Source organism: Phlebotomus argentipes, unplaced genomic scaffold (assembly GCF_947086385.1).
Source record: "Phlebotomus argentipes unplaced genomic scaffold, Phlebotomus argentipes genome assembly contig_39, whole genome shotgun sequence".
In the NCBI taxonomy this organism is placed as follows: Eukaryota; Metazoa; Arthropoda; class Insecta; order Diptera; family Psychodidae; genus Phlebotomus; species Phlebotomus argentipes.
The window spans coordinates 546,195-570,022 of NW_026776182.1; the positions used below are offsets into that span (position 1 = coordinate 546,195).

Here is a 23,828-nt window from a genome sequence, read left to right on the forward strand (position 1 = left end):
AACGAGAACTTTTCTTGTGCCAATATTGAATCGACTGTAAATGTTCGTCTTGTCTCAATGATATGATTGCAGAGGCAAAGCCTCTTATATTCTTATGAGTACAAAAGAGATTATATGGGGATTAGATTGTGCGCCCTCTGATTTTCTCTTGGCTCGAGACTTTAGTTTAATTTGTCCTGAAGGAGGACGACAGAGGAAATTGGAGCAGAACATTGCCAACTTCTTAAGTAATTTCTGCAGAAGAACGCCTCTGTGTTGTATCCTCTGTGCGGAAGTCGCCTTAAGAAGCTAAGCATGGAAAGTCCACACGGTGTACGAGAAATCATCTCAGCCCCAGATCAGGAAGAGCATTGTGTGGGGATGATGCTGCAGTGCCCGCCGGTCTCTTGTGCTCTCTCCCGGATATCTAAATAGCCGATGGGTGTGAAATTAAAAATTCAACACACATTTTCTCGTGGTATGCACTGGAGGAGAAGTAAATTTGCCACAGAATATTTCTCACCCCGCAACTACCGCAATCTCGCATCCCATTCCAGAACCCGTGGCATCTCCACTCTCGATGGCTCGATAAAGCTTCGCTGCAGATATTCACAAATTTTCCCTCTCGCACGTGGAGGAGAAATGTAAGAGCAAAAAAACACCGAGAGACTTAGGAAAAGTACACCAAGAGCTTGATCATCAAATTTATTTCGTACACGTAGACGGAAGCAGAAATTGCCATACATTCTGGCGAACATGGAATGTGTATGAGAAAATCTGTGTGCGAGAAAAACTCTAAATTCTCCATAGCAATTCACAGTTCGGTATTTGAGGATGACTTTACATTTACACATTCAATCGATTTGCCTTAAAATTGAAACGTCCATTGTAAACATCAATAGATGCGCTTAGACCGTATTAATTTCGTTCCCCGTGTTATTTTCTGCTGGTGATTTCAATAAGAATTCACAGATCTCGCATTCATTGGAGTAAATCCCAGGGATAATGTTCCATGAAAATAAAATGTAAAAGACGTGTTTTCCAATGCATCGATCTGGGAGTTTTCCAGCAAAGTTCTCACTGCTGAAAAATCACAAATTGTAATGGCTTTAAGATATAACATCACAGTGTGTTCTTAACTCACGCCAGAGTGCGTAAAATGTTTGTTTCCTCTCTCTTCACAGTGGAATTCCCTCACATCCGTAGAGTGGAAAACTCAATCTGGGAAAAGTTTCTCGCATGTGTGATCCGGGATGTGCTGCCTCTCTCATCAGCCTTCGAAATTATCCTCGTTTGGGTTGCGCCTAAAAGGGTGAAAGAATGAATGGTGCTAAAAGCGTAAATATGCTTACAAGAGATTCTCATGTGACATTCTCAGTTTACACACAAAAACCACCCACATGACCATTTTCGCAATATTCCAGCTTTTCATCTATTGATCCTCCACTCAGGAAGTTGCGTCAAATTTGAAGGTTGCCCTCATATTGAATGTGCGTAACAACAATAATCGTATCACGGTGAGAATTTGTCCCCTGAGGTAACGAGGAAATTATTGTGCAATTTGTATTGCCATTGATGCCCTGGAAGTGCTGCAGGGGCAGATCACGATGAGTTCTCATGACACCTATTCCATCCCATTCAATTCTATTTGCTCTCTGTTATTCACTTACGCATGTGAACATTAGTGGACCACTCTTGGACTGTGTTGTTTTTATTGTAATGTTATTGGAGACAGTGTCAAACGTAGCCAATGGCAGACGTACATATAGAGACCCTTCTTGTTATATACCAGAAATTGCCATTGTATCCCCATTTTCGAACCTCACTAATTGATATTGATATTAGTCTCCTTTTAACCCCTTTTCGCCCTACACTGAGAATCTCTGAGCAAGTCCCTATACACATGGTGAAATATAATTGCCAGAAAGACTGCTGCTAAATGTAAAAGTCTATCTAATTTCACTCAACCCCAAAACGTGATATAATTCAGTGGAAATTTAGACTTTTCTCTGACATGCGATAGAATTGAAATTGCTTTTATATTCTTGTAAAAAGAGGGTCTGCTCGACTGACGCCATCAACTTATTGAGATGATAATTTGAGGGTGGTTGTCATGCTGCTTGATTTCCAGAAGGACACATTTCCTTAAATGGAGCTCAAATGGGAAGGCAGAGGGAAGTAATTGAGATTGTACGCATCTCAATTTTCAAATATGATTAGATATGATGAGGGAACTTGAGTATTTTATCTGTTTTCGTTGGCTTTTTTGTACTTGTGACGTCTTCAGGAAGATTATTTCTTGAATTTCTTCAGAATTCTTGCACGTAAGACGATTAAAATTGAAGTGTTTTCCCCTTTTCTGGCTCTTCTACACAGTGTACAACGCACGTCGCAACAATTTGAAGGAGAAAATACTAGCAAAGTGGAATAACTTTGAATTGCAGCAGCAGCAGCAGCAAAGTGCCTTTCTGAACCACTTGAGGATTTGCTTGGCGTTGTTAATTCAACAGTTAAGAGTTAATCTCATGACAATTTTGTGTAGTCTGTGTGGTAGAAATATACCATTTAATGGTGAACATTAAACCATTGAAATCCAATCAATATGACGAAACAATCTGAGAGTCAAAGTTGAAACTTTGAGCTAAAGTTTGCCAATTGAGAATTAAAATATACTTCGAACTCGTGGCGAGGTTTATTCCGGTAAAGTGACTCCCAGTTTTGAGAATCCCAGAAACTTGAGCGACATATCATCTTAAATCACAAAATTGCTTCTCCAAAAAGGGATGGTAATTACGAGGATGTCATAGAGTGGGTGTATTTCATTTCCTCACTTCTCTTGCTTCTCTTTATTTCGCCACGAGGCGATATATCGCAAACACCGTCCCTTGTGCCACCCTTTTAGAGCATTCTGCAATATTAAATAGTCACACACACAAAACATTCCTCCCTTATGTCAATATGGTCCTTCAGCTTGTGCGCTATACACTGTAGTTTTACACTACTTACATACGTTCCGTGACATTAATTGCTGCTTAACCTGGTGACGTCGCATTGAGAGTGGTGTCACCGCAAATTACGAGAACATTTCCCAACAACACCGTGCGTGTGATATTGAACAAGGTTGAAGTGTGTACCTTCTCTGGTCCAATGAAACATTCAAATATTTGGATATTCATGAATATCTCTCTCTCTCTGGGAATTATATGAACATTTGCTATAACACATATAAATTCTAATGTAGAATTGCTGCAGTGTTTCTTAGAAAATTAAACAACTCACACTGTTTGAAAATGTGGTTTTACACAACATTAAGTTTCGGCAAATTGTTGTTTATGTCGCTGCATTTGCACAGTAGAGAACAATATAGTGCTTACGGCAAAGGCTACAAACTTGCATGCTTACATTGAACAATGCTCTACAAAGCCAATGATATAACGAAGATTAAAGGATATTGATTAACACAAGACTATCAATGTGTGTGCGTTGAAAAAGCTCCTGTTTGAAGGCAGAAAATCAATAAGGAAGAAAGGAAGTTAAGTTGCAAACTTTGTACTCTTCAAACTAAGATTATGCAAAGTTTGTTTTCCGTGTTTTTCTGCAATACTAATTTCGTCGAAACCAATATAAACATAATCAAACACACGTAGAAAGCTTTTAAGGGTAATTTGCCTCTCCCGCGAATTCTGCCTTGTTGTAAAATAAATACAAATATGTGTACAACTTCTCGTAAAAGTTTATCTTAGTTGCAACACACTTGCAAAAGTCATGTAGAATGCAAAACGGCAAAGTTTTCCATGAAACATTCAATGATTTTTCTTCCATTCAAGATATGTGCATTGATATAAAATGTTTTTGCTTTCTCAATCCTATTAAAGACTTAAAGTTTTCCAGATACAATTTGAAAATTGAATCGTGTTGGAGTGTGAAATCAATTCGTTTCAGAATATTTTCGTGTTTCTGCACGAAAAACAAACTATCGATATGCTATAAATTGCTCTACGAGTGTTCATTGCTCAAAACTTTGCCACTCTTTCTCGCAATAAGTCTTCATTGAGTGTGAGATTGGCTTTGAATTACACTTCAGGGATTAAAGTGAATCGAGAGAATTTTAATGTAATTTACTTGAGAGCTTGCCACCTTCCGTGGAAATGTATATAGCATGTTTCTTTCTTTTTCACTGTGAGAACGAAGGAAATTATTTGTGAGAATGTTGTTTTATGAGAAGAAAACAATGCCTAGAGGATCTTCGCGGAATGCCCAGGCTCGTGGTCTAATAAAAGTTTACCTTCACGGAAATGAAAGGTTTTTTTGTGTGGCGTTCACAAAGTCGATCATGGTCATAAAATACTCCGACTCATTTAACCTCTCAAGTAATATTGCGCGGGAAATATATTGTTCTATGTATTGAGGACAGATGGGAAGTGGAATAAATTTTTATGTATTTTTTATAGTGCCTGCCACACTTGGATAAATACGCAATCGATTTAGATTTTGCCACATTCGCCCCCAAATCGTGTAATTCCCCCGTGTCTACTATAAACATAATTTCTTAGGACGCCAGGACAGAAAATATCATACTCTCTTTGCACCCCTTTTTCTTTTTATTGTCATTGTAAAACAACCATTTATTCCAGATTTCGACAGATTTTCACACTCAGACACACTCCGATTTTGGCTGGGCACAGTCATATTTTTAAAGTCTACACGAATTTCAAATAAATCTTGACAGTGGCAAATAGGAATTCGTGATGTTTTGCCCATTTTCACAATTTTCCATTTTCTCACCCATTCTCAACGCCCTAATGCGTGACGTGAAAAACGGCATAAACACACAAAAAACAAGACAAATGGAAAAGTGATAAGACTATACGTTTACACACTGCTATCACTATGAACATAAGCTCTTGCAACACTTCCACGCACACTAAAAAAACACCGCAAAAAGTGACGAAAACACATCCCGCGGAAGTGGGGAAAAAGAGGAAAAATTATTCAGGGCATTTTGATGAAGGTGACTTCATTTAAAATCAAGGGAAACAACCAGCAAAACCCAATCGGACGTTGCTCAGCATGATAATTGAATTTGGGTAAAAATTTATCTCAATTCCTAATTTTGTGGAAAATCCAATGAAAACCAATATCCGATGTCGTGACGGAGTATAATATCGCGCCTTTTCTGCAGGATAAGGGATGGATAGGTGGAAAAGGCGAAGGAAAATGAAGGTCAAGCAGTGTTTTTGTGCTGATTTAAGGATACGTTCGAGAGCCATGTCACCCACGCTATCTGATAATTAGACCTAAGGCAAGGTGAGTCATGATTCCCCATCAAATTTATGTGCGGCGTATTAGAAATGAATTTAATTTATCGAATTGATTTCCATTAGTGCAGTAAATCAAAAAGTTTCGCCAATCGAAAGGGTGTCCCGGAAAGTGTTTTGTGCTCATTCAGTGGTTTCCGCTAGAAGCCAAGGGAAAAACAAGCCCATATACACTGTGAGAAAGCTCTCAAATGGGTCATAAACTTTATGCCACAGCGGATGACCTTCCGCATTGACTAAAACATCCCACAGTTGCGGCACAAGGGTGGGCGGAGGACATTCCTGCCTTTGGCAAGCAGCTTAAAACTTGCGTACACTGACCATAATATATATAATCGATATATTAGGGAATTATTGATTGAAAAATACGCTCGTGTATGTATTCGAATGAAATTGGACATGTTTTTCCAATTTCACAGAGAAATGTGGGATGCTGGCGTGCAAATATAGCGTGTTTCGTCTGTTTGGCAAGCAAATCACCCACTCTTTTCCAGTGCTGACATTCATCCTGTTCCACGTGTCGCCCGTCAACATGCAACGCCACTTCACGCTCAAGAGACTGCGAGGAGAAGTTATTGAGGTGTGCGGCACAAAGTTAATGCCAGAGATCTTATAGATTTTCCATTTTTCACCAATTGCCATTGCGTCAGAACAGCGAAATTCTTGCTGTCCAAATCGTAATCGAAACATTATCGTTATTTTCTTCTGGAGTGCATGAGCACACCTCCAGTTCCTTTCAAAGTGCGAGTGCTACAGCGCGCGCTCAGGAGTCGGGGAGCGCATTTGGGGAGCTCCAGTGGGGAAGTGGTGGCGAGACGATATAAATTGCGGTGGAGGAAAAGGTATTGTGTGAGAAATAGGACAAATTTCATCACACCCTAGCGTCATTTCTCATTTCAACGCCATTCACGCCAGTTGTAAAACTCAATGATGCCCCAACTCCGCGTCAGATCCGCTGTGTGTCGTGTGTTAATGCTTTTTGGAGATCTTTCCATCTCCTGTTTGGCCCCCACTTTTTCTTGGCCACCCACACACGCGCTGCGAGAGACAGTGAGAAAAGTACTTTCTTTTGTAAGTTAACCATCCAAAATGCCATCTCTCACTCCCCCTGTGTGCACCCCATAAAAGCTTCGGCGGAGGGCGTGCGAGGTGTGAATGGTTTCGCTGTGGATTCACGCTAAGCAGGGCGAGAGATAAGGGCATGAGGAAGTCTCACCACACTTTCAATTCCATTTGCACCGCACGGACTTTCCTCTTCATTTCACTGAGACAGCGCGCGTGAAGGGTGACAAGGTGGGTGGGAAGCCAAGCATTGCTGACAGAATTATTTCTCCATTTACACACAGCATGATCTCCATGACGAAGGAGGTGAGATGGGATGTATTATTTTAATGATGGGGAAAATAATATCCGTTCTTCGTGGGATTTGACAAAGTAAGAGAGAGCGAATTAGCATATTCAAACCCACTACAACTGAGAGTCACATACATCATCTCTAGAGTGTGTGCTCTCTAAGTGGTCTCTCTTGTCATGAACCACAGCACATTCCTGAGTGGATAAAAAGCACCTCAGCACCGCAGAAACATCCGCATGGAATTTGATAGGAATTCTATTTGTTCAGCCACCGCTTTTCCTGAGTAAATACTTCTTTTGTGAAGCAAAAGAAGCCATACTCGTGTGCACCGCAACTTTTACCCCACAATTGACAGATAACAATGTAATTCTAGAACTTGAGTTCAGGCGCAGTTTATACCGTGGAACTTCCATGTGATGGCACACAAACCAGCAGATATGGAAAATACATTATGCATTTGCAATTTTACTGGATGCATTAAGGAATAATCTTTATTAATTCACGCCCAATAGCTGAAATTGCTGACAATGCATACAAAAGAACGCATTCATAATGATTAATAGCATTGATTGTTTCAATTTCAATGCTTTCCAATCGTGTGAAGTGTGCATAAATGCAGATATCCCATTACCCATAATGAATGAAAGTTCCACTGAACAAAAAATGTAATTATTTATGCACGTACACGCTAGACAAAAGCCTTCTTTCACCCCCTGATCGCAAAGAGGGTGTGAAAATTTAAAACAAATTATCGAAAATGAGATACGAATTGGAAAATGGTGTGAAACAGAGCGGAATATCAATCAATTTTAATCAATTCATTTTGATTTCAAGAGATGAAGTGGCGTTGATTTCAATTAATTGACTTCGGCAGGAGAGTTGCAGAGGAGTTGAGAGGAAATCCACTCATTCATTCCTCGACGCCCTCAGATGAAATCCCTCCGGTGTCCCATCAATCGTCGGTGAGGAAGAGCGCCTGGGGGCGCACGAGGAGCCAATGGGAAAATGGGCAGAGTGATGGCAAATGGTGCGATAAAGTCAAATTGTTTCCAAAATTAACACTGAATGATGGTCGACTTTTTCCTCCAGGAGAAGAACTTTTTCCTGTCTTTCACACACTTCAGATTCTCTCCGCATTGTTGGATCACATATTCGGAGGAGAAAATGAATGATTACACAATACTCTGGGCGAAAAGCTCCCATCTGAGGAAATCTCAATTGAATAATGTAGAAGGTAATTCAAGATGAATTTATCGGAAAGCAAGTTGCGAAGATGCCAGCAAAGAATGGATCAAAATGATATATGTTTCCTAGTAATATAGCTGTCACGAAGATCTTCCCCAGAAGAGTCACTCAATTTTATGCACATCATCTGAAATGTGAAGAATCATTCTGTTAATAAACCTAAGCAGATGTTTTGTTCATTATGGTGAAAACACAGCATTTGTCATTGGACAATTGTTTTAGTTCATCTCTTTCTTCCCCACACGAATCGTGTATTTTCCTTCCTGCTCACGACATTTTTATTTCGAGTGTGTGCCTGCAGATTTTACGTCGGGCAACCCGCGCTGAATTTGACTTTGACGTGTCTGACAATGCGCTTGCTGTCAAAGTGGTCAAAATAGACCATTTTCATATGGAAAATCGAGAAAATCGTCAAGGAAATGAATTTAAGTGTGGAAAAAAACTCAAAAACTAATTGATTTCGTCCATAATGAGCCATAATTGTGGAGAAAATCAGATTGTGTGAAGGCGCCAAAACTTGATCTGCAGACCAAAATTCTGAAGGGAATCTGACGGGACCGAGCCGAGATGGTATGAGCAAAATGCTGTGTTTTCACCATTAGTTTATTTGCTGTATGTAAATTTCTTATTTTATTTATAATAGAATAAATATGCAATATTTATGTGCGAAACAAGAAGTTGATATGGAAACACCACAATTGCAGCTCAGATGTCAATATTTCAAATCTCTTACATTCTACGTCAGATTGAAATTTGAAAATTATTAATTTCCCTTATTCACAAACATCGCTCATAATGCTTATAATAAAACCATCTCCATCTACTTGCAAATATTGCCATAGGAAATATGTTTACATTATTGAGGCATAAACTCCACACAAATAATAATCCATAATCCATATGTAAGACTCACAAGATGATGTCGCTGGAACTCTGCACGACACAACATTTCGGTGCTATTTGCAATTACACTCTCGGATCATCATCATCATTGGCATGGCGTGAGGACGCCCACCTCCGTCTTGCAAGTGTCTCCCAGAGCGATTTGAGGAGAACACGCGCGGAGGAAGCCAATCTCTGAATTGGGGAAAATGGGAATTTGCTGCCATCAATTATTCCTAACTCACGCAAAGTGTTGCGCCATGCAAAGAGGCACGGAAAACCACTGCCACATTCCCAGCCAAAGTGCTTCAATTTCGTTAGCACGCTTAGTGACGGCACGGGGGCAATTTTACCGGAATCATCCACGAAAACATCGCCTAAACTTTTGCCAAAAATTGTCATCTGAGTGAGAGCTTAATTTGCAGTGGCCTATTGAACATTAATATTGCAAGTGAAGCTCTCAGCTCAAATTGCCATTGTAACCACTGCTCATAAACCTGGGAATGTCGGTGTCGTGACAGGAAATTATAAGTCCTCGTAGTGGAATTCAATTTCAAAATGAAACTACAATCGTAAATATGGAAAAATTGTGGTAGTAAATTTAATGTGTATGAGATTTGAGGGATTAAAATTTATGAAATTGCGTCTAACCATGACATTATTTCCGTACACATTTAATATATTATTAAAGTTCTAATTAACTATTTTATTATTATGTTTTCAGTTTAAATTACCCGTTTTTATAAATTCCATTTCAAATTTGATAACTACAATAGCAATTAGAAAATCATCATATACGTGATAAGAACTGATAACATAATGAATGAAATAATATTCTTCGTTCATTCTGTGACACAATATCAGATACAAGTATGATGCATTCTGGAAGACAATTGTGAGGAAATCTCTATGTTTCATACAATTGAGTGCGATATAATTGATTTATTGAATATCGGATAAATGGCTCAATTTCCCATCAATTCATACTGGGAAGACATCCTAATTTCCTGCACAGCAAACTTGTGTGTGGGAGGAAAGTGTTTCCCACCCAATTTCCTCATGCAAACGCCGGAAGTAAACGGATAATATTACTGTGAGTTTCATGAAAATTCATACCTTAATTGCACAGTCAAAAGAATACCGAAAATTCACGTGAGAGATTCGTTTGTGTGCCTTTGAGGTGGAAAGAATGCCAGTTATTTCCCTTCTACCTTTTCATCCTTTTCCGCACTTCTAATTCCATCATATTATTATACGAAAATCCTGTGAACGTGAATTCCTCATACAACATTCGGGAAGTCTATTGAGCAAATAAATGGCCTTTCTAGTCATTATGCTGGCCCATAAATAATTATGTGCTCTGATGAGATTTCCGGGTGAGGAAAATCAATGGTGGACAAATGATAAGAGACAAGATCAACACCATCGAGAGATGAAGTGAAAGGCACTATGCACAGATTGGCTGACTCAATGAGCGACGATAAATGGTGGTTTTCACTCGCAGTCTTCCGCCTTTTCCATCATAGAGACATCAATTCAGTTCCAGAGGCTCACACGCTGTGTGAGAATCATTTCTTTTATCTCTCGCATCATATTATAATGACGTTAAATCATTTTCTTCCCATTTACTCGGCGCTCTGCATTGAGGAAGCTTTCTCAAGGGCTCGTCTCCTGTGCCACACTCAGCGTCACTGCTTTTATCTGTTGCTATTGATCACAAATGGACTGACGGAGAATTTGAATTTCAATGAAATTCTAATCGAATGGAGATCCATTGTATTAAAAATCAAAGGACTATAAATCAAAAGACACTTTCTCCGTCCCATTTGTCCCCCTCTCGATTAAGGACATTTTATTCCATTCTGAGGCTCTTGCAATTCCTCCCATCGTCCCCAATAAATCACCGATACTTCTTTCCTCGCTACAAATGGCCACGGCCTGGATTTACGTATATTTCTCAGTCGCACCACACTGGAAGAGGTAATAAATTGTGGCAAAACCATTTTAGAGAAATATTCTGCATATAAGCATTTTTTACAGACGCCCTAGAAAATTTTCTCGTCTGGTTATTTTTCCTAAGCCAAATGAAATTTTTAATCAAAGGAATAGAGAGGAACGCTCAAGAACAGAATTTTTCATCTCCCAATCACAGACGCAATTCAATTAGTGAATATAATAAATGTGAATTTCATTTAATCTCTGTTGGATAGAGAGTGAAGGAAAAAATATCCTGGAAATGATATTTATTCATTAGTGCAGCACGGGAAAAAAGGGAAACGCGCGCGCGGACTGGAATTTTCAGTCCGAGGGAGACCAAAGACGAAGAAATGCTCGCTGTAATTAAATTTAAATGTGTGGTTGATGCGGATATAAGGAAAAATGTTATTTTGCGTTATTTTGAAATCTAATACAAGAGCCAGGAAATGAGTTTTCTGCCAGGACGAGACGGAGTCTGTGCGATTCCTCAAGTGGCAGCAGTCACTCTCTAAATCCATTCCCCTTTATCAACTTCGTTCCAGATTGCCTCGCCAATTGAGGAATCTGGGCCATCATATTTAAGGATCTCTCCTGCATTTTTCATCATGTCTCATGGGCTCTTTACACACAGAATCTGTTTCCTTTCCTCTGAAAAATTGGATGGTTAATATTCGATTTTCGTTGGAGAACTGAATAGAGCACTTTCGAACACAAATTTGGGACAGTTTTTTTTTCTGATATTGACTATAAATTTGATTAGAACACCATCTGCTTTTTTATTCACTGCAAGCTCAGAAAAGGTTTAGAATAGCATATTTTGTGCAAAGATTCATTTCAAGGCCCGGAAATGCAATTTATTTAATAATTCTTTGCATTAGAAAATAACTGGCAAATAATCGCAACTCAAGTTATTTGATGAATCAATTAAAACACGAAACCAAAGGCACAAATAACCGTTATCATCACGTGTCAGCAACAATTTTGTATAATTTGATTGTTTCCTTTTTTGATAAAAGACACGAATTTCAAGCGCTTTCACGAGAACAGTAAATTAAAAGTTTCGTCACATGGGAATAAAGCATAATGTGATGCAAAGTTGTGAGAAAAGCTTTGATTTGTCGAGCTTCCTCTTTATTTTCCACTGCACAGAAAGAAATCTAACAGTGAAGCAAAAGTTTTCCTTTGATGTTGTACATATAATAAAAATTATGTACTAAAAGAAAGAAAAATTTTCCCATTCTTCTTCACTCTCGCCATTCTATGTAATGTTATTTCAATTAAGACCAGCCAAAGTCAGGCGAAGCATCTAAAATATTGTGCTTCCGGAAAGTCAGAAGAACATAAAGAATTCGCGGGGGTGGTGTATTTAGGAATTAACTATGACGCAACACTGTGTCGGAATTAATTTATCATCCCCAAAAATGCGTAGAATATGTTGTCGGTTGTTTACACAGTGACCGTTAATGTTAATTTGTAATACGGGACATAATCAAGCGCAATGAGCTTCTGAACAAAAGGGGTTTTTGGAGCCCGAAGCTCCGGAAAATCCAATGAAGTTCAACGGAAAATCCACTTTCGACGGCAAATGATGGGCATTAAATTGTATAAAGTGTTTATTAAAAGAGGTTTGTGCTCCTAATAGTCTCTCGCAAACACCATTTCATTTTCCCATTTTCCTTTGCTCCACAACTTCTTGCCACCAATGCAGCCCAGACGTTGACTCTCTGCCCTCCCGAGGGCAGATTGCTTGCCATTCTTCACCCAGCATTCCGCTCAGCTCAGCTCTTTGAAAGCCCCCAAAAGAAAGTCCTTTCGCTCTGCTCATTCTCTCTCTGATCAAATGACACAGAAGAATAGAAGGGAAACATTACGTATTGGAATTTGTCTCCACTTCTCACCGCACTGATTTTTTATCAATTTGCTCTCTGCCAATGCTTCTTCATGAGTCATTTGCTTCTGTACATCGACAGAGACCCTCGTAATGGACATTGTTGCAGAAGTTTCTCCGTCTGGCTGGGAGCATCGTGTAGTACAAAGATCCTCGAGGGGTGGCTTTGTCGTGACATAGAATCGAATCATTTCTCGCGTGTTCTGCACAGCGAATTCAACGGCAATTTCACACCACACAGCACTCAGCCACATGCCATGGAATACGAACAATTTCAATTCACAAGGAGGAGTTTCACTCATCAATCCTCTTCGATTGACATGCGTAAATTCCCAGTTCTGACACACATTTGCAACGCACAGCAAAATTAATTACAGCACGTGAGTACAATATCATAAGAGAATTATGATATAACTCACACTTTTAATGACGTGAACAAATTCTGGTGCAGAATAGCGTAAATTGATAAAGTTTTAATTATTATAACTACTCGGATTTATCCAATTTTAAGTGACTATTTTAAGTAGATTATTCAACACGTTTTATTGGGTAGTTGGTTGAATGTTTTAGGCTTCTATATTTGCATTTCGATAATTAAATGAACAGACTCAAACCATTACAAAATTATAATTGGTTCCACTGGTAACCTCAATTATGTCATTTAAAATGGAATTCATCAAATTGTATCAAAACCAAGACATTCCTGGCAGATTAATTAACTTGTAAAATTTCATTTTCACTCGTATTCAAAATAATATTGACAATATTGGCTTTGGGCTAATTTTGGTAAACATTTTTGCCAATACTCGCTTTGTCAATGTACACAAATATCGGACCAATTTTCCCTCAAACAGCATTAAAATGTAAAATATTTTCTATAGGTTAATTTTTTTTGCCTCTTGTGGCGCTTTCGAGGTTGAAAAAATATATATGGAAAGTGCGAAGAGCTTCGAGGACGAGCGTTTTCGTCATTGTGCGTGGCCTTTTCACTGTTTGATGAAACATCTTAGATTCCATCACAGGCTTCAGCATGAGAGACATGTGAGTGTAAATATGGAATTTTTATAAAATGTCTTTAGCCAAGCATCGAGTGGGAAAAGGGCCCTCAAAACGGCAGCAGAAAAAGCGCTCGGGCGGGGATGTAAAGTCAATGATGGGCGTGGAGAGACAGTGAGAATGAGCGATAAATGGCAATATGGTGGAATATATTTGAACAATGGAATACGGTTTCCGGCAATGGATGACAGCATTGTGGCAGAGAGGAAGCCAGAATAAGAGATTCCCATCTCCACACCCACATGCTGCACACCCCGAGATTTTCCACCCGGAGACTTTCTTGCCGCGCGGTGCAAAAGTAAATAAAACGGGCGGCGAATTCCCCTTTAAAAGTTCTCCAAATATGGAATTCCGCTTGGGGAATTTCTCTGCTCCTCCGCAATCTCGTCTACCACTTTATAGACACTTTGATGTCACGGGCTCACCGAGCATCTTCCGACCCTGGCGATGGATGATCAGCATCCCTTCCGACCTCTCATCATCGCAATCGGCCACCGTCAGTGGCGTAGCAAAACACCACTGAGGCTTGATGACTGATGGTTGACGGAAAATTCTACAAAACCACTCTGATAACAATCTGTTGAATATTGACATGAAAAACATGGATTTCTGCTACTACAAAATACTTCATGAGCACTTTTATCGTCATCATACTGAAACGCAATTTTTACTCACCTAAAATCCCATTGAACTGATTCAGAGGTGAATTTGAGTCATTTCCGGAGCTTAAATATTTTTGAAAATCCGTAAATCCACACAGTAAAAACATCCACATCGGGATTATTCCAGTGTTTTCATCAACAACTTTATGCACTCAAATTGCTTTTTGCTAAGCGTTAATTCGCATTTAAGTACACTTTATCGTTAAATACACAGATTTTTCTGGCAATTTCCACAAAAAACTTCATTCAACGCTTTATTAGTGGTACATAAACAAAATATATATGTTTATGAACGAATCAAAGTATTGAGTTTATCTACTGAAATTTGTGTATAATGATTTCTGAAAAAATGTAGATAACTTAACTCATCGCAAATGCAACATTTCCTTAGCATAACATTCCAAAACGCTTGCTTCTCATCACAATTTCACATTATTATTGATTTCTTCAACCACAAGAAAAATCCAACAGCAAGTTCAAGGCACAGACTAATCAGTTTATTATTTCATTACCTGCAAATCATAGGCTTGGCAGACACTACGTCTCTGCTGCCAGATGGAAATTGGCACAATCTGTCCCGCTTGAGACAAGAAGGATGAGCATCTTTGCCAATTTGCGCGGCGAGACGACTTTCCAAGTCCCCGATGAATTTCCGCCTCTGCGTAATTAGCGTCTGCTATCAACTTTTTGCGGTGAACTCGCCAAACTTTTCTCCAAGCTTTCCAGCCAGTGTCACCATAGAAAAAAGGACGATCGGAGATAAGATTCTGCAACTAAATGATTGATTCTGCTGTCCAGAGAAGGTCGCCAAGTTGGGGGGCGGAGAAGAGAGTGAAAGGAAAGATGATATTGCGGCGAGAAGGCGAAGGAATTCGAGCGTGATAGTGGGAGTAATTGCGGCAAATGAGACAGGCGGACGCAAGGAACATGTTCAATGGCATTTCTCACATATCCCACACTCATATTTCAAATAATCGCACCAAGAGCATCACCACGAATGTGCTAATTTGCAGAATATTCACACCCACTCGCCCGAAGCAGGTCATATGTGACTTGACCAAAGGGAGATTCGCACTCCAAAAGGAAATCATCCAAATGAAATTCATCTCATTATCCCATTGTTCTCGCTCTCACTCGTGAAACGACCGCCTCTCCGCAATAAATGGCAAATCATTTAGGATAAAATTAATCTCGCAACTATCTCTTCTCGCCTTGCATTGAACCCACACACATAAACACACACGTCTAATGAATAATTGTGCCAACATATTAGCAGATGCGCGAAGAGACGCCTCATACAATTGCCTTAATTGAAATAATATGATTAATGGGTAAACAATGTGCATCAACATTTATCATTTTGCTGCAGAATAATCTCCACATTAATTGGATTAATTTGTCGCGTCAAAACAGTCATTAGACAGTAACTTCCGCATTCGGGAAAATACACAGACTGAAGTCCTTGCTCACTTTCTCATCATATACTTTATTTTCTCCATCAGCTGTGCCGACACTGTACAATTTTACAAAAGCCATTTCATGTAATAATTTCTAATAAGAGTAACAGAATAAATTTGAAGATATTCATCTCCGTGTTCCGTGTGTAAATTATAAATGGAGTGTTAATGAACGCTACAACCGAGAATTTACTCTTGGTAATTGAGTGGCTCCTTGTCCTCGCGCTTAAGTACAAACCAGAGTTTTAAAGTTTCAATGCGTGTGCTTATCAATTCGTTGATTCAAACGTGTTAACCACATAAATTTATTATACTTATCGCCAAATCCAAAATCATGATAACATGGTGTGTATTGCATCTTCAACAATTTATACGCGCATAGACACACATAATTTCACGAGTCAACAGGGAGATTTCACCATCTCACTCTCTATAAACTATAAAATAAGATCGACACCACTTCTAAGCTGTGGTGTCGGCGATCGACGCTTTTAAATAATGGTAATAGGGAAGTAAGGCTAATGAAAAGTGCACCAGAGATGAAGCAGATAACAAGATGATCATATCAATTACCTGCGCAAATGCCACATCTGTCGATTGTCTGTGTGTCAGGGCAGCAGGAGAGGCTTGAAGAAGGCTCGGCAGCAAATTGCCGCCGCCGCCGGTGGCAGATCTTGACTCCGATAGTACGTCTTGCACTCCTTCTCAGTTAGCTTGTCAAACACAAGAGCGTACTCCCGATGAAAGAATCCCATGTCGATATTCGCGCGCCCAATCGCCGTGAGGGCGAGAAACAGCACGTCTCTGTAGATCGAATGGGTTCGATCCACACCGCGTCCCTTCAATTTGTGCCTCTCATTCGCCAGACGCCGCACAGGAGTTAGCAGATCGTTGCATCTCACAGCTGAGATCACTTGCTGAATAACACTGAAAAAGGAAGAGAGAAATTATCGATTATCTTCCTGCCAGAGAATACTATTCCCCACTCACGTTCGATTGAGCGTTGTTTGGTCTGTGAGAAGAGCCTTCAGGAGAGGACTCGGCGAGGGATTCTGCCGCCAAACAATGTACATCGGCGGTCCCGCCTCTGAATGCAACTCCAAATTGTCCCACAAACAGTGAACCACCAGCGTTTTCATGCCACTCAGTGGGTCAATTTCCTCGTCCTCCTGCAAGGAAACCGCAAGAAAGCGAAATGTTGAGCATTGAAGGCTGTTTGCTGCGGTCAGACAGTGCATATATAATTCATGCGACACATTAACTTAAAGTCAGACAGAATTTCAAAGCTCTGTAGGTAATCAAAGATTCATGGTAAAGGGTCGATTCTTCGAGAAATAATCACCTGTTTCGGCAGGCACAAGTTGGGCAAATGTGTGGTAACGTCAATTCTCTCCATGATCCACACCAAATTCCAATAGATGATCGGATGCTCCTCCACAAACGACAGCTTGCAGAGGACACCGTCACCCTCTTGCATGAGAATATTCTCCAATTCCTTTCGCAGCACCAATGGATTCAGATACGGCACGCTGATACGTTCTGATTTCTTCACCTTCTGCAGTGTCTCGTTGTGAACATTCATGTAGACATTGAGGAATGGCACAGTTAACTTGCTACAGGCATGGCATGTTGTGTTCAAGTTGGAATCCTCAGACGACCACCCCGCCATTATGTCCTCGTCGTACAGCAGCACAGAGCAATTGTGACACTGTGAGCAAGACGTTAATTCTATCGTAATATCACATTCTTGGGTCTCGCCAACCTGTTGATGAAAACAACATTAAATCTCTCATATCACTGCACTCTTCTCACACCGTCGTCATACCTCCACAAATGGTGGATACAAGTTGTCCGGTAGTGTTGGATAAGTGCTGTTCAAGCTATTGCTGGACGTATTCTCGCCTAGAGGCACTAAATTATTGTAGCTAGACTTCCTCGATTCACTCAATCTCCCCCACAAATCCAGATCACTAGCGCGTCGCGAACGCGACGCCGCATCGTCTGTCAGCAAGTCATCTTCCGACACGTGCAACTGAGCACCGCGCTCAAGACTGCCCGTCTTCACGGGTGTGGAATTCGCCGAAATCGCCTCCTTAATCTCATCCAATTTCTTCGCCACCGACGTTGCTGCATGCTTGATGCTGCTTATTCCACCTTGAATGATCTCATTGGACTTCTTCCCAGTCAGACTCGGGCTGAAAGCACGAGAGAAAGTATGGAAATTTAATAAGGCGCACCTAACTTTCCAGCACTCATCTCACACAAATTCCTCAAAATTCACGAGACACGAGTTATTCAAAAGTGTGCAAAAAAAAGACATGTTTAAATATACAACAGCTTGAGGAGATGAAAGGTATCTTCTGTACATAAATCACTACATAACTCACCTGATATTGGGAAAGTTCTCGATTATTTGCGTCGGAATTTTCAAATCCTTTCTCAACGACAAACGTGCAGGTGAGTAGCGTCTATTTATGCATATATGTACACATATTGCAATTAATGTTGAACGAAAAATGGAAAGAAATTATATATTCAAATGAGTGTCAACAAAAAATAGGGATAAAAGAGGAGAAGGAAAGAGAAACAATTTCATTAACTCCAATGTACACAGAAAAGCCACTGAATTCCTAAAAAGTGTGAGAGAAAGTCATGCTGTCTTCTCGGCACGAAGTCAGAGCAGAAAAAACAGAGGAGCAAAAAATGGGAGAAAAAATTGTGAGAACGCGCAAATAAAAGCGACTCATTTGGGGAAAAGTAAGCAGCAGTGTGACTCTTAATTACCCAAAGCTAAACTTCAGCGATGATCCCAAACTCGCCAGGCTGGACGTCACCGAAGCCGCTGGCATTGTCTCCGACCTGTGCATGCTCTTGCCCAGTTGTGTTGATTCATCAAAAGTGGCACTTCTGTGTCCCTTGAACAGAATTGGCTGATCCGTGTACATTGTGTTGTTATTATTACACGCCGACTCCCTCTGCTCCTCCCCGGCCGCACTCTTCGCCTGTGGAGTCGCACAGACTTCCTCGTCATCGTCATTGAGTGCGCCAAGTGGATCGTTTTGCGTCACAGGTGTTCGTGGGGAAATTCTGGAAAGAAAGCAGAGAAAGACAATTACTCACTCGTAAATTAGTCAAACTTTAACAGAGGCGGGAAAAAATTCCACTCGACTCTTTTATCAATGTTTTGCGCTTTAAAGCCACGCGGAAATGTGTTCGGCGCAACTTTTATCAATATGCAAAAAGCGAATCAGCCTTCGAAATGATGCAGAACAACTTTTCTTGGCTGGAAGAGATAAATTGATGTCCGATATGAACACTTCCTCTCTTTATTGGCATGTTGTTAATCTGCTAATAACATTCCGAACGTTGGGAGAGTTTCATCTTTACGATGCAATGATGATATCTTTATAGAAGATTGTCGGGCATTTTACTCAATGTTCAAGACATTCAAGCAAAAAATATTCATGAATGATCATAAAAGCCATTGAAAATTCAGTTTAGAAAAGAGTACAATATACTGATAAATTTAAATTACTAGATGAGCCCTGCTTTCCCCTATAAATCTTCAGCGACACCACGCATTTCCAATGAAATCGTTGTCTTAACTTAATAAAGCGACATTAATAATAAACAACCATTCAGCATTCTTAGGAAACTTGGCTAGCAATTGATTCAAAGTAAGTGATTAACCGGAAATCAATATCAGTTATGATGGAATTATACGTGGAATCACACTCACTTGGTCGGACTGGATTGTTGCTTGTTGTCCTCGTCATCGTTGAGCTCCTCTTGCGAGCTCAGCTGCTTATCTTCGATCTCCTCCTCCTCCACTTGGAAATTGAGCACTCGCCTTGTCTTGCTGTTCAGCTTATCAATGAGACCGGAATCCCCAGCGAAGCTGTCGGATTTTGCCAGCATGCGTGGGCTCAAATCGCACGGGCTCGACGGCGAGGGCTTAAACACCGGCGATTCTTTGTTGGGGCTCGGCGACTTGTTGGCGCCCTCGCCGGAGATCAACAACCCCGCGCTGGATAGCACATCCGCCGGCTCCTGTGGCCCAGACTGCCGAACAATGCTGCCCAGGCGCCCGCGAAGGCGATCGAATGCAGTGAAGTCAATGGATGTGCTCGCCTGTGGCTCATTTGTGGAGTGCGCGGAATCCAGGCTCGTCCGCGACGTTCCGTCCACTGTCTCGAGTGTGCTGAGATTGTTCTCGCAGGACGTCGAGAGCTTCTTGCGCGACTGGAACTTCTTGCCCGCCTTGCGAAACTGCGCCGCCCCGAAGACAACGTTCTTCAATCGATTCCACCGCAACTGGCTCAAGGTTGTCGAGTCCGATGGCCACTGAGCCTCGAGAACGCATCTGTTGTAGAAGCCATACGTCAGGGCGTTTGCCTGCACGCCCGAACGCTTCATCAAATAGTGCAAACGCACGGCCAGCACGGGGAGATTGTGGATGCCGCAGAGTTGCATCATCACGCGATAGCACACCTCATCGCATTGGATCTTGAACTTGCTCGCCTTGGCCAGCAGATCGTACGCTGCCCGCAGGATACTGTGCTCCTTGCCCGGATTGTCCGTCACCACGCTGGGCAGGATGATGAAGTAGATGCTGTAGCAAGTGGCCAGGAGATGCTTCGCCCACGATTCCGGGTTGAGAGCACTCTTCCTCGCAATCTTCTGCGCCGCCTTGATTTCGTGCTTCGTGCGGCGCGCCATGGGCGATCCGGGTGTCACGTGAGCATGCATTTGAGCAAAATTCGTCAGGTGTGTCTTCTTCGAGTGCTTTAGTAGTGCCGGATTGAGCGTGAAAGTGCTATACATGAACGTCTGCATGCCATTCGTGGCGCCCGGTTGGCATTCGGGTGGCAGAATGAACTTTGTCCTCTCGCTGCTGTGCCCGCTGTCCCACTCCACTAGCCTGATCTCCGTGGGCGTGTCCTCGTACACACCCACCTTCTCCGTGCACTCATCGAAGAATGCCAGTCCTTGATCCCCGTCCGACACAAAAGACCGCTCCTCGATGAAGCGAATGAACATCTGCGTCTTCATGAGCAATTGGAAAAATTTGTGATGCGCCTTGTCTCGCGACCGCAGGAATGCGCTCAGCTGGAACAGCGCATTGGGATCTGTGGCGCCAATCGTTGGTGCCTTAGACATGGGCACCAGATAATCTCTGTAGCCTCGCAAGATGCACGACATGAAGCGCAGGAAAGCCTCTTGAATCCTCTGCTCCAGATTCTGTTCGCGCTTTTTCTTCTTGAAGTCCCGATCGAGGCTGTTTGTGCTGTTCTGATTCGGGCACTGACTCACCTCTTCCAGATGCTTCAGTGTCTGCTTCAGAATCCTCGCCGGTCGTTTCGGCAGGATCTTTGTGGTGAGATGCTTCTGGGATTCACACACGCTGATGCTGTTGGTGTCCAAATCCACACACGTCACGTCATTTGGCGGATCGTACATGTCAAAGAAACGCGAATCCACACCAATCAAGTAGGGCAGAGGAGCGTGCAGCACTTCGGCGAGTCCCAGCGGACAGAGCGGGATGTAGGGACACTGCCACTTGAAGGGGAACAGCAGAGTCACCACAGCTTCGGCCACAGCGGTGAGAGTCGCCGGTCTGAGTGAGTGGATGAGGATCTTCTGCTCCGTCAAGACCAGTAACAGCACGTGAAGGCAGTTTTCAGGGCCCAGATTGGCCAGGAGCTGTCTGAAGCCTGCGCCGCTGCGCGGCAACGGAGAGTCCTCCGGCTGCGTGAGGAGGATGCGATCATTGCTGACGGTGGACAGCTGCAGGAGAATGCTGGGCGAGGGGAATGGTACCTCGTCCAGCAGTTGAGTAATGTACCTCTCAATGGGCACCGCCATCGCTTTCCCGTTTGTCGCCATTTGCTGCAAATAAATAAACACCGTGAATTCGTGAAATTCAATCATTAGCATTCCGATAAGATATCAACTGTTTGCCAGCGCGGAATAATATTTGAGAGAGACTAATCTAATCCAGGAGAATTGTCGTAATATTTAAATTAATTGAGTTGGTGGGGGATTTCGTGTCTTATCTCTGTGTCGCCACGGAGTGAATTTGCCGCTCTCACCTGGAGGAACTGCAGCCACTTCTCGAACGTGTCACCGAAGGGATGATGCGACAGCAGGCAGATGGATTTGTTCGCATGGAGTGTGTGTGTGTCTGCCATCTCCTCGTTCCACTCCAGCAACTCCTTCTGTTCCGCCGTGAGACTCTCGCACGGGAAATCTTCGTAGAAGGTCAGCGCCGATCCGTACACTTTGTACGTGCCATCAGACACGGTGAGAACGAAGGTGCTGAATATGGGCGCGATGGGGGCGCGCCGCCGCCGTCCGCTTTCTTCAACGGCGTGCGGCCACACCTCCAGAGAGCTGCCCATGGGCAGGCAGAACAAAGGCACGCTCGGGCAGAGATTCAGTGGGAAGTCGTTGTGGTCCGCCGCCGGGTATCTGTGCAGGATCTCCGGCTGGTAGCTGATGTGGCGCGGCCTGTTCATGGACTTCTTGTAGCACAGGTACACGTCGCTGCCCATCATGCCCTTGTTTAGGGTCTTGTGGATCTGGCAGAAGGCGTGCGGCGGACGCTCGCCCTTGCTCGGCACAATCACGCACAGATCCGTCACCACCAGCTCGTTGCAGGGCATGTCAGCCCGCGCGCGCCGGAAGGTGAGGAAAGTCTTCGCCGAGGAGTTGTTCACATTGGCTAAGCGCTCTCCGGGCGTCTGCAGCACAATCTCTGCGTCCGGCATGATTCGCTCGGCTCCGTCGTACATCACGCCAATGTCCACGAGTGGCGGCTTGTTCCGGCCGCGCCGGAAGTAGATGAAGCACGCAGTGGTGCGCACGGAGCCGAAATTGAGGTCAGCATAGAGTCCTGTGGGCGTATACTCGAGAATCTCGAAGCCGCGAGGCACTTTCTCGCCGTGGGCGGGGAAAAACACCCCAATGTCGATAATGGGATCCGTCGAGGAGACGGACTTCAGGTGGCCGCTGTCGTTGAATCTGTTCTCCTGCAGGAGCTGCGGCTGTTCCGGCATTCCCGCCACCACGAAGTAGTCCGCGACGCGCTTCTCCTCCATCTGGACGGCCTGCAGTCACTCGCGGGGCCTGCGAAGTGGCAAAAGAGAAGCGATGAGGTGCGGAATGGCCAAAGTATCAATCACTGAATCTCCTGTGGCAGATGCGAAGCGGAGAGACAGGCAGAGGCGAAAGAAGTCATTCAACTCTGTCGCGGAGTTGTGACTCACGGTGACCAAGTTGCTCTTGTCTCTCGTCCTTCGCGTCCGCCACTGTTGAATCGATACACTGGCAGGTGAGACTAACCTCCAAAAGCGCTGCAACCGAAGTGGCCAAGAGACACTGACCAAGCGACGTGTGGCTATTTTTAGCTGACAAGTCCTTGTATTCGGCAAGTCTCAAGCATCTTCTCCGTCGCAACTCCTCACTTCACGGGCTCTTCCGGACATCGCACACACACAAGCGCTGCACACAACGCAATTCCACTGAATTTATCGCGTCAATTCCAAACTTCCTCCTCGCCTTTTGTCACCCGAGAAACTCCACCAACTACACTAAACACTCGATAAGATTCCACCACGAAATCTCTGCAAAGAGGCACGAAAAGAGTGCAAGAAATCACAGTCGCAGATTTCAACACAAGCACACGATTTTTCTTTTTCACTCGCGCGGTGACTCATTCAGCCTTCGCGATCGCATTTAGTATAATTACATCGAGCGAGTGTACTGAATTGGCGAAACAGTAAATTGCCGTGGAGCTCCGACTGCTCTCAAAAGTGTGCTTGGAAAACTCGGAACTTGTCTTTCTGGTCGCCTCGCTGCCCCACAAAACTCGCGTCGCCACTCCACTCGGAGTCTCGCGATCTCTCGCCTTGTCGCGACACAATGTCAGACAGCCGAGAAGCGGCGAATGCACGAAGGGCGAACGAACGCAAATTGCTTAACGAGGAATTTATTGAATTCCAATTTCCA

General features: G+C 42.7%; 1 protein-coding gene across 4 annotated transcripts; it reads right to left on the reverse strand.

Moving 5' to 3' along the window:
• Positions 1–14,795: 14,795 nt before the first annotated feature.
• LOC132263700 (DENN domain-containing protein Crag) lies at positions 14,796–23,695 on the reverse strand. 4 transcript variants are annotated; one of them, XM_059763614.1, is made up of 10 exons: positions 23,163–23,695; positions 21,911–22,946; positions 19,558–21,707; positions 18,603–18,905; positions 18,206–18,286; positions 17,644–18,013; positions 17,161–17,580; positions 16,809–16,987; positions 16,392–16,745; positions 14,796–15,079 (listed from the first exon to the last, which is right to left on the reverse strand). In XM_059763614.1, the coding sequence occupies exons 2-9, from the start codon at positions 22,916–22,918 to the stop codon at positions 16,427–16,429; spliced, it is 4,830 nt and encodes a 1,609-aa protein (XP_059619597.1). In that variant the 5' UTR covers positions 22,919–22,946; positions 23,163–23,695; the 3' UTR covers positions 14,796–15,079; positions 16,392–16,426. The 4 variants fall into 4 exon arrangements, with proteins under 4 accessions (XP_059619597.1, XP_059619596.1, XP_059619595.1 ...); XM_059763613.1 differs by having other exon boundaries at positions 14,796–15,134; XM_059763612.1 differs by lacking the exon at positions 14,796–15,079 and having other exon boundaries at positions 15,828–16,745.
• Between the last annotated feature and the right edge of the window lie 133 nt (positions 23,696–23,828).

Coding starts and splice junctions, on each gene's coding strand:
- LOC132263700 (XM_059763614.1), bottom strand. CDS start 22,918: ATGGAGGAGAAGCGCGTCGCGGACTACTTCGTGGTGGCGGGAATGCCG. Junction 21,708..21,910: donor AGTGGCTGCAGTTCCTCCAG/GTGAGAGCGGCA, acceptor ATTTATTTGCAG/CAAATGGCGACAAACGGGAA. Junction 18,906..19,557: donor CAACAATCCAGTCCGACCAA/GTGAGTGTGATT, acceptor CTTTCTTTCCAG/AATTTCCCCACGAACACCTG.